The sequence below is a fragment of the Myzus persicae genome, unplaced genomic scaffold (assembly GCF_001856785.1).
Source record: "Myzus persicae strain clone G006 unplaced genomic scaffold, MPER_G0061.0, whole genome shotgun sequence".
Classification (NCBI taxonomy): Eukaryota; Metazoa; Arthropoda; class Insecta; order Hemiptera; family Aphididae; genus Myzus; species Myzus persicae.
The window spans coordinates 237,532-250,089 of record NW_019102766.1 but is presented as its reverse complement, the minus strand read 5'-3'; the positions used below and the strand labels follow the sequence as shown (position 1 = coordinate 250,089).

At 29.3% G+C, this 12,558-nt stretch overlaps 1 protein-coding gene across 1 annotated transcript in view; it reads left to right on the top strand.

The window, feature by feature from the left end:
- LOC111033092 (receptor-type tyrosine-protein phosphatase kappa) overlaps positions 1–12,558 on the top strand; it is a 96,491-nt gene that overhangs the window by 35,059 nt on the left and 48,874 nt on the right. Inside the window, exon 4 of the mRNA XM_022313689.1 lies at positions 2,135–2,222. Within this exon, the coding sequence (XP_022169381.1) occupies positions 2,135–2,222 (88 nt within the window). The remainder of the gene's footprint in view (positions 1–2,134; positions 2,223–12,558) is intronic.

Sequence of the window (12,558 nt, the reverse complement as noted above, 5' to 3'; positions counted from 1 at the left end):
CAAACGATTATTTATTATCACTACCTGTATGTAAATTACCAATAATTTAAAGGAGCAAAAATAGTTTATCCCACCTTAGTTTCGGTGCAAATTTATTAGGGTTGGGTCAAACTTCAATTTTTTACTAACTTAAAGTCGAATTCAAACTTCATTTTTTTTAACTGTTCGAGATCGAACTTGAATCCTTTTTTACCCAAGCTTTTGAAATATTTTGAACTTTTGAACTTAAGTCAGATAACCACAAGATATAATCATGGACACTGTTAGGCCATACGGAAAGTACGTGACATAGAATTTAGCATCAATTTCGAAGTATTAGATTTCGAGTATTAATTTCCAACGAACTTCGCACTGTGTATATAGTAATATAGTATATACTCGTAAATAGACGGTTGTATTTTTAAATAATAATATACAATTAAAATTTATTAACTCTCACCTCAGACATAGTCACATAGACTACAATTTTTGAGTTGACTCAACAAAAATATTAAATTTGATTGGGATATTTTATTGATTTAACACGGAATGTGAAAAAAAGAATTATTATTACTTTTAAAATACTGTTTAACATAATAATATAATAACATATATACTTAAATAAACTTAATTCACTTAACAACACAATTCTCGAGTTTTAATGAATTGGATTTTTTTATAACAGATTAAAAGGCATAATTTTACATTGTTGTAATACAATCATGCCTATTTTTTCAGAATCTGGGTAGGTTATAATATAGAGTTTCAAAAAAGTTCGGGAAATCGTTCTATCTAAAAATTCTAATTTCAATCAATGTTAAAATGATTTATATTGCATTTACTTTTTATTAAAAAGTAGAAAAATGCAATTTTACGTAATTGCAGTTTTAAAAACAATTTAGTTTGAAACGATGAATATTAAAGTAAAAAAAAAAAATTATGTACATTCTTTAAATGAGAATGTATTTATTGTTTTATGTGAAATGCTGGCGCTGTATATTGAATTATTTTGTTTTTATTTTTCTCACTCGTATTATTTTTCTCTTTTAAAGTGAATTTTCGAGACTTGATTTACAGAATAATAAAGTAATATTTGAAAATAGTAAAACAGGAAATATTTAGTAATTTTAGGAATTTATAAAAACTGTATACTGAGAATTATTCCAGTATAGATTCTCTAAGCTGTATAAGCTGTACAATTGACAACTAAACAACAAATCTTGAAAAAATTAAGTTATATAAATAAATATTAACAATTTGTTTGTGATAATAATTGAGAAAATATTTTATAACTCGTGGTTTTATTTGTTGTATAGTAATTTTTGCTCCTTATTAAAAATGATTTTTACCTACAGCAGAAAATATGCATGACTTAAAATGTAATATATACGAATATATAAGTTCTAAGTTATCAGTAATACTAAAAAAAATATATGATGTAGTCTCTTACTCGTACTTCTTCGCTTTTACACTTCGATCTCAACTACCGACAAAAAAAACTATTAAGGGGATTATGTAATAGCACTGTTTGTTTTCTCTCTAGCTCACGGCGCAAGAGATAAAACACATTCACACAAAATTGTTTTTTTTTAGTAATTCTTGAGTAAAATCACCTATAGCAAAAATTATAAATGATAATATTTTTGAGGGTATGATAAAATATTATCTATCTGTCTGTTGAAATTTGAATATAAATAATAATAAAGATATAGAACAGATAGGCACGTCTACTATAAACAATTTTTTTCTGTTAAAGGTTTTACTCTAAGATCACTCGAAAATAAAAAATAAAAAAGTTGTAAGTGAATGGTGAATGCGTCTTATTTATTTTACAATTGGACCTGAGAGAGAAAACAAATATTGCTCTGAAATATTATCCTCTTAAGTGTCCGCTGCAAGGTTACATTTTTTCCACGCCATCGTATGACCAAAATTATTTCAGCATATATGCTTATTGTAACAAATAATGAACAGAACTAAAGTACGTTCAAAATGCAAATAAATTATAATTTATTTTCTGTAAAATAGGCATAAGTACTATTATTATAATCCCCCTTATTTGTTACTTACATATTATTTTCTAATCAAAAAGCAATCAATGAGTGTATTACCATACTATTAAATACTAAAAATTCATAAAAATTGTTATTTCTAGGCTGCAGTCAAAGTGGAAACTCATTCCTGCCGTCATGCTACTAAGCCAAACAACAAAGAAAAAAATCAAAATCCCAAGTGCATCGCGTGTGAGTATATACAAACAATTAATACATTTTACACTTTTTACTGTGGTTATTAATTTATTATCATTAAAATGCATTTCGATTCAACTTTTCCTAATGGCATATAGCTAAATGTACATAATATTAATTTGTAATTCAATTTATATACAATACAATATGATCAAAAAAGTCAGTATTTTCTTATGCACGAAAAGGATAGATACATTTTCAAATCAAGATTAAAAACTGAAAATCAATCACCCTCCATACTTCAACCTAACTAGTATTTAGAAAATCTACAGCAAAATGTTCCTACTGGTTTTTGTAATTCTTATAACTTTGCTACTTCTATCCATTCATCATTTTCATAAACTATCCCTAACCATCTTTTTTTTCTTACGCTTAACAATCCTACATCCCCTGAATATTTCACAGATATCAAATTAAACATCAAACATTTGGTTTAAGATGTGTACATTCTCGAGTATAGTAGAATTACCTATGTACCAAATTTTAGAACCACAGGTGCAACAGACTTGATTATGAATTACTTTCACACACTTACACGCACCCAAATGTTAAATTGTACTAACATAAATAACTATAATCTATATGTTATTGATATTGCATTTACGTTTTAAGAGTTTTCGGCAGCCATCAGCTATACTTATATTATATATTATATGCACAGGTTGTTCTTTATTTATGTATACCTCAATACTGCTGACTTATTCTCGGGACTATCTGAGTAAAACTGTTTATGCAATATGACGTACAAGTTACACCGTATTATTATTTAAGTGACAGATTAGACAAATATATATGTGAGAGAAATGCGAAGAAAAATATACCATCATATAAAATATAAATAGTGTCAATTTAATATAATGACAGTGACACCTATCCAGTACACAGGTATACTGACCGTTTAGAAGACAAAGAACTCAACGGTTCATGCTCACATATACAACTGGAGTAATTAATCAAAAGGGAGTGGGGGAGACAGAAAAGTCGACGTCGGCAACTCACATTATAAACGGCCACCGACATATAGCTAGGTGGTACCTAATATAACATGCTGTGGTATATAGGTAAGGCCTTAAAGGTACGTCGTACATACCAGCGATACCACATACGTCACGTGGGTATGGACGGACGCTTGCGAGTACTGGCGCATAATTGGGCTGGTATATGACGGAGATGTAATAACGAAGAAAGGAATCCGAATCGGGTTCGACCATAGGCAAGCTGCGCGGGTGACCTGTAACCCGATTTCACCATTCTATTATAACAACAAGGCAAATTTCAGGTTCACAATAATACATCTCATTACTCAGTAATTTCTATTATTAAAGAGAATTTACCTCTCATGAAATTTAAAGGTGATAATATTATCTAAAACGCCTAGAAAGATTTTGTTGATATTATTATTTTTTAGTAAGTTATGACCACTTTTAAATTATACATTTTTTATAAATTTTAAAATGATCATAACTTACTTAAAAACAATAACATCAATAAAATCCTTATAGATGCCTTAGATAATATTCTTGTCTTTAAATTTTATATGAGATAAAATTGCTTTAATTTTTAAAATGACTGAGTAAGATGTGTTATTGTGGACGTAAAATTTGCCCCATTGTACGTTTGTAAGACGGAGACAACAAATGCGCTTGTGACGCTCTCTTGGGAGTGGAATTAAATGCTAATCTCATTTTTTTCTGCATTGATTTAAAACTTCGAAATTCATTACTAACGTCGATCGACTTAAAAATGAAACTTTTATTTTACATTATTTTTAACTTTTGTTGTGTTAAGATCATTTTTTTTAAACTTCTGAGTCATTTTTCATACATTTGAAAAAATGAATAAAATTTGATACAACTTTGCCTTAAACTACTCCACTAAAGAGACATAGGTATATATTATCATAATATTTTATTTATTACATATGTACCAGACAAAAAACGGTAGCGACTGCACAGCAGTTTGTCAAACGACATTTTCATCACTCGCAGATTATCTACGAGTACCTATATACATAGGTCGTTTTTTTACGATTCACATCAATCGCGATAGCTCCAAATTACTTACAGTTAAATAATGAGAATAGGTTTTTGATTGATAATTTTTTTAACATCATGTTAGAAACAATTTTTAGGGGATTTATAAGGACACTTTACAAAGTTCTGTAATATTCTAATTGCATCAAGTTATAGTTAAAGGCATTTTTTGTTTTTAGGATATTTAAATTCATGCTTTAATAACTATTAACTATTGTTCGACGAAATGAAGATTTCAGAAGTGCTAAGTACCTATGCTTTTCCTACAAATAATAATAATAATAATAATAATACTTTATTACCTTGTGGCGGAGAACATCGGTTGTAATTTTCGAAGCATAATCATACAAACTTTTCTTATAGTGAAAGAAATAAAGGTTTTCCAAGTATAAGTTATAGACACTAATAGACAAGACATTTATAATAATGTGTATAACAACGGCATTACGGGCGGGCGGCGGTAAAATATCCCGCAGTGAGGTAACTGTTTTGGACGACAAGCGTGCATATTTACAATAGTTGTGGTGGAGTTTACACATCGTACGCTTGCTCAACCTGTCAATTTGCTATGGACAGTAAAATATATCTGTGCGTAAGGTACCGTACCAACGTGGGTACAATTAGTAATCGAGTAATTAAAAAAACTCCCTCTATTTGTCGCCCTTTTCTATGCACTCATTTCGTGTCTAGTAATATGGAAAGCATAAAAGCATAGAAGCCAGAGTGGGTTTTTTGTACTCGTTTACTCAGTATGTATAGTATAGTGCGGGGAAGTAAGATATTAAATAAATTATTGTATTTTTTCGTCAAGACAGGCTACACCACTGTATTTTGTCGTCAAAACTACATCACTGCGAAATGTTTGTACGCCGCCGCCGCGACTCGTAATGCTGTAATTGTTATACACAGTGTTGTTGTCTACAAGTATTAGTTTATGGTTCATAGTGTTTATACCATCTGTGGTCTATGGTCTATACCTAAATGTTTTATTATACCACGGGAACTGACTAATAAAAATACGTTGTTGTGTCGTGTGGAAGATATCGGTTGTAATTTTCGAAGCAAAACCATACGAGTTGTTCTTTTAATAGAAAAAAAAATCACGGTTTTCTTTCTTTTTCTGCGGGCTGACGAGTTATAATATTGTGCCACACTATTTCTTACAGTTAGGCCGAGACCACATAATAATATCCTCGCAAATGCGTATCGCGAATTCGCGAACAACATGAGTTTTAGCATAATGATGTGTTCCTTCGATACAGCAAAAGAGACTATATACTGCAGAGAACAGACACTCCGTTTCGAGAAAAATCCGACGAAAAATTGAATTGTCGGGACCGTGAGTACATATTATATTATAATATTATAATGTCGTGGTGGCTACATATATAATATACACGATACCTAATGGATGTGTTGGGTTCGATAACGGAAGGCGATATTACATAATATTATGATATATACCGTACTTCATAAATGCCCCGTTCAATTATTCATTCGAAGAGTTATTATGCGCCAGTAAATATGTACTTTCATGAAAACAAATTATAACATAATATGCTGTACCTCGACTTACATCATAAAATCGTATGGTTTGAATAAATTACGGTGTTCCTCCACGACAGTAATTCAAAAGATAAAATAACATCAAAGCATATATTGTATTATATATATACCTAACTACTATATGCTATCGGTAACGATATAAATTTTCTTGTCGGCACGGTTGTGCATTACTTGGAGTAGGTATACCTACTAAAATTTCTGGTTTAGGGTCAAAAGCGCGGAATATCGAGTAATACATCTTTTATACCTATTTCAAACACCATTTTTCCCCCTTAAATAATATTATGTTATAAAAAAAACGTAGTTACACTGTTTTAAATCGACTATATCGGTTAAAATATTTATGATTTGTGCGACTATTTTTATGATACGTAAACGATTACTTATTTATAAAATTCGAATTCGTTAATTTTTTTAAATGTTGTTACAGTCTAATTTATTTGCCATTCTTATGCAATTTTCCTTATTTCCGCCCCGAAAATCACTGACGTTATTGAATACAACAAAAATAGGAATCATTATAAATGATTTAAATAGTTGTATGTAAATACCTATGTGTAGGAAATTATAAATCTTACAGACTTTTGGATAAAAATTTAACTTTCAGTTTTTTTTTTATTTTACTTTCTTGATTATTAAAAAACAAATATATCCATTGATCAGAATTATTTGGTTAAATTATAATATATAGAGCATATCTTTAAATATACATATTTAATTTTAAAATAATAACATTTTGACAGAGAAATAAACGTCAATTAATGTCTAGGAGACAGCAGTCCCGTAACTACAAGTTTTTTCAGGATTAAAAAAAATACGAATTCAGAAAGCTGCCAATATAATTATTTAAATTTCTTCGTAATTTCAATATATTATATAAATAGAACCCAAAGCCGACCTATAATAATATGTAGCTAAATATAAAGTATTATAATTTTAAATATCTTATAAAATTAAAAGGACAAGACATGTCAATCCTTCAACATTGCAGAAGTTTTTATTCTGTCTATTATTAATATTATTCGAGTAACGCATCGCATGTGTGTGTAATTAATAATATAAAATATTATTGTTTACCATATAAAACCCCGAAAATTGTATACATAATTTAAATATTTGACTTAGAAATCGGTCAATAATTATGTTGTCAGATCTGAATAATTAAACATGGTATAACACATTTACTTAAATATGAGGAATCTCAAGCATACAAAGGCATATTTTATGAGGGTTAAAATTTGGAAAATGGCTGCATACTAGTTGCGGTCATGACGATTTTTGAGATAAACAGATATAACAGTTGCGGTCACACCAATTTAGGTAATATCTTAGTTGCGGTTATAGCTTATCATAGTTGTATATAATGCACACAGTGTATATATGTGGGAACACCACTACTTATCTGTAAAGTTATTTCCTTTAAATTTATACCTACAAAATTTTAAAATTTAAAATTATTATTATTATACTATTAAACATTATATTTTGACACAAGTTTACTATTATATACTATATTTTGACACAAGTTTAACCACGTAATATAAACATAAGTAGGTATCAACATTTTTAACCATAACTACACAAAAAATAATAGTGTAGACAGTCCTAAGTCTTTTATCTTTTCGATATAAATGGGAAGGAAAATGTTGATTAGTACATTTTTCTAAATTCAATAAATAAACGAAATATTAATTTCATATTTAATTATCATATAAACTATATTTTATTATATTATTTAGTATACTTAGTTATTATTATTTGAATGACCGCAACTAGTATGTAACCTTTTTGATGGATGACCGCAACTAGTATGTAACCTTTTTGAGGGGTGACCGCAACTAGTATGTAATTTTTGATTATGACCGCAACTAGTACACACCGAAAATTTTAACTCGATATTTTGAAAAAACATGAGAAAAATGTAGGTACTCCAAATAGCGATGGTATTTGTACAGGTGGTTTATGAACATTAACGTACAATGTGTAATAACAGCAAACATGTTATTTCATTTTTGTACACTATCAGTATAAATGTTTGTTAAACATTGCTGATTTATGTAATGCATTCCTGTTTTTGTTTTTTTTTTATAATTTATATTTATATTGTTATTATTATTGTAGCTGTTGTTGTTGTTTATAGTTATACTTTGCCGTTTTCAAATTTAAAACATAAATGTCCAAATATTTAAAAAAAATATTAACCTATACACAGCTGTGATTCATCAAGCCTGCTCATTCCAGACCCCCTTTGATAATTAAAGGCAACTGTTTTCAAATTCTTCAATTTTTCGTCCTCCTTGTGGTGGAACAAAGTTGTGTTTTCAAACGAGAAACCCTCTTTTTTACAGTAAATTGTTTAGTGGATAATTTTTCTGAAAATGTTGATGCATCTAATTTAAACTTTGAATGAGAAGTTATTAAAATGTTTGTACTAAGGACCGTAGACTTTAACACTGGTTTTACAAAAATATAAAATAAATGTAATATTAGAACTAGTACCTATTTATTATACTTGGGTCATTTTTACAAATTATTTATATTGACAGATTAATATGAATAACCCAATTTGTCAAAACACCATAGCACCCATATTATCTTATAAGCCTTAAAACACAAAGTTAAATAGCTCAAAAACTATTAGTACAAATTTTGATTCTGAAACTTCAAATCTTTCAGAAAAATTATCCACTGAATAATTTACAATTGAAAAGGGTGTTTCTTATTTTAGAAATAAAAGTTTGAATCCCCACAGGACACTCCTTAAGTAAAACAGATATCTCAAGAATTCAAAAATATGATCTTTAAACATATTTAAAAATTCCAAAAATCAGATTTTAAATAACTGAATTATTGAAGAAGAAAAAAAGAGGGAGCATGCTTGGTGAATCACCTTGTAATCTGTAGTGTAGCATATACTATTATAATCAAGATCTTCGTAGAAATTGATGTAATATCTTAATGTATTTAAAAATGAATGTTTGTTTGTACTCTATAAACGCATAAAGTACTGGACCATTTTCAATAAAAATTACGTCAATCTTCTTGAGACTCGGAGGGTGTTTATACTTTTATAGTTTATTTTATTGGGTGACTCGCACATCATGAATTTAGTTTGGCTCACGAGAATCAAAAGTCGAATATTTTCTTGTTTTTTTTTTTTAAATGGTTGCCAATTACCATTGGTTATGCATTATATTACTATTACAATTGGTAGAAATATGGCAACAAACAAATTTTTATAAAAAGATATATTTAAAAAAACAAATCTTAAAATCAATATAGGTAATACTTAGAAATATACAATTACACTAATTAATTTTATGACATATTTTTGATGTTAACACATAAAGACCAAATCTTAACAATCTGGGAAAATCTTTATATTTGGCTTGTAAGCTTCGTTGAATCTGTTCCTATAGTTTGTTGTGCATTTGCGTGAAAAATGGGTCCAAATGTGAGAAATTATAAAGTTTTTTAATTGGATTTGTATCATTTATACTCCAACTGGATATACAACAAACTTAATTTTAACCTTAGTCTTAACCCGATCGAAGTCGAGGAATAAGCAGCTAGTACATAATACATGATAATATATACGATGGTGTAATTGCGAAACCTGATGCTGCAGCTATTTAGATTTATACGTGAACGACCATCACGCTGTCCTCACTCGATGTCCAGTTATTAATTATACATCACAGTGGGCCAAATACACCTAATCGTGTGTCGAAATGCACAATGCACACTCCGTATATCATTATAAGTGTACAATATATACAGCTGACTGCTGCATGTGTGTCCAACGGCCTTGTATAATCATTCATGGCGCGTTCGCGAAGAAAAGGGTACAATGCGCTACAATAATAATAATATATTATAATTATTACGGCTGTTGTCCGGTGTACCTATGTGTGTAATTATTATTTCGCTGTTTGGCTTACTGGGTTAACGAGAAAAAGGGTAGTATATGGAGTCCTTTTTGCGGCATAGGTACAACATAATACGCATACATGTATACTGTATAGTATGCATAGCACGTGAGCTAGTAACTACCTAGTACCTACTACCTACATATATATATATATATATGGGTTGTTAAAAACCGACTAAGTCTAAAAAATGATAACAAACCGTAAATGTAGGTATACGTGTATTATGTAAGTAATAATAATATTAATAATATTAATAATAATAATAATAATAATACATCTAGCTGTAAATAATAATAATACGTTCAGAGTTATAACTTATAAGCGATTGTGTGCGTTGCTTTGTATGCCGGCAACTTTTAGAAGAAAAAAATGGTCATTTTCTGTATACGAGCAGAAGATGGCGCATGTGTACACACAATGCTTCGTCAGACTTTTTCTTGCGCGATCGTGATTTCGTGGTCTTTTTTTATTTATTATATACGCTTTGAATTCGGTACCAAAAAATATACGTATATGTGACGGTAGCTCAGCAGCAGCGGCAGTAGCAGTGATCATTAATAAATGCACTCTCGCAGCAAGCTGACTTGTACATGGCGGCGTTACGTTTGACAAATTGTTTAAAAATGAATTTAAAAATGTGTGACGGATGAATCCTTATACAACCATGTAGCTTGGTGTGTGTATCTGAATCTGTATGTGGTATGTCTGCGTGAATCTTATGAATATATACACGTTCCATAGATGTATTATACCAATGACGTGTTCGCATATATACTATATAGTATATACGTATATTACAAGATAACGCATAGGGCGTATACGAACATAACCGTACAGGTATGCACTCCCATGTAGTGGACTACCTAAAGTATTGCCCTGAATTTAAAAGGTCCAGAATGTCCCAAACCACTGTGGAAAGTCTCGGAATGATAGTCCTCGTACGCCCATTACGCCATTGTGGTGTGTACATCTGTAATCGTTCACTGTTCACTCTCGTTTTATTTGAATGTTCTTCAAATGTGAAATATATGATCATACATTGCGCAGCTATAATACATATAATATAGTACTATATAATAATACATTATAATATAATGCATATTATGCTATTAACTATTAAGACGTGGTTTGGTAACTTACGAAAAAAAATGTCGATTCGCCATGGCTCCCTTGCAGCTTTGTCTATACTTTAATAGGTGGCAAGCAAAAATATATAAATTATCAAACAAACCAAAAAATATAAGTTATGTTTGAAAAATCTATTAGATCCATTAAAAAAAAACATATCTTGATATTATTACGTATGATGTACTTTGTTGCTGGATCCTATCGTCCTGCTAATAATAACACTGGTAATATTATTATTGCTTATATGGTGAATAAAATGTAATTTAGGCTGTTTCATATTGTATTCTATTCCATCCACGTTTATTCGCGACTACATTAGTAAACCGTAACGTGTATAATAATTTATTATCATGACGTTGCAGAATTCTGATCTCGATTCTCCGTTAATTCACTTGATGGCGATCCACACACGTTCACGCGTTAATGCAATGCAAAATACGGATTAAACACGAATTGTTAATAAATTTCATTTTTATTGTCGTATTTAATAATATTATGATTTAAAGTATAAAAATAATAGCAATATTGTTAATCCAATCAAATTATTACTTTGATACATAATATGTTGTTTCGGCACAATCGTATACCTGCAATCTGCATTAAGTGTATTAAAAATATAATGCAATACCACATTAATATAAATTAATATGATGCAGTAAATTCAGAACAAAAAAAATTCTCACATGCCTTTCGAGTACTTGCCTAATTTATAGGCTAATAGTGTACCTAATACCAGTCATATTTCCAGTCAAATGCCCAAAATTGTTTGCATACATCTATTTTATCAATGTATATATATTTATCATATACACGTATAGGTTAGGTAAGCTAAATAAACGAGTTTAAAATTCTAAACTTAAAACTTAAAACTATAAAACTAATTAAGTTTAAATTATGTTGAAATGAATTTATTTTATATTTTTAATGAACTTGAACTTTATTTAGAAGTGCATTCACTTCAAAGTATATTATTTACACATATATTAAAGTAGTCACGTAGAATTAGGAATATAAGATTAAACAAATTAAATGTTAATTATTATCAACAATCAATTAGATCATTAGTAATCGGGTGATGGTGATATTTAATTTCTAAATTCTAAGCTATTTTTAGTTGTTACTTGTTATTGTTTTTTTATGATAGTAAACAGTTACACAATAAATCGCGGTATTATGAAGTATTGGTGATATTATTTATTCATAGTATTGTACAGCACCGTACGTCATCTATTAATATATATAATATGTTTGAATTATTGTTGTCGAATATGGTAGACCGTCGAGGTAACACAGATCGTGGCCACGACTGATAAAAACTAAAATACTAATAAAATTATAGATTTCTAGTTAGTCGGCGTTTATTTTTCATATACCAGTGACTTTATAGTTATGATCATATACATAATCTGGCAAGTAACTCAGTTAAATTTCTAAGGGGGTAACAGTGTAATTTCGTCTTATAGATTTTTAGTTACACCTCAGACTACCCCCCTCCCACCCACAAGAATTTACCACGGATTATACGACAATGGTTGTAATATATATATATATATGATATATGGTATACAATATAATAATATTCTGTAATATACATTCGTTAAGTCATTGTTAAGATTTTTTTTGTTTTTACTAAATTTGGTAGAGTTTATGTAGGGTCGCTAAAAGTTAAGA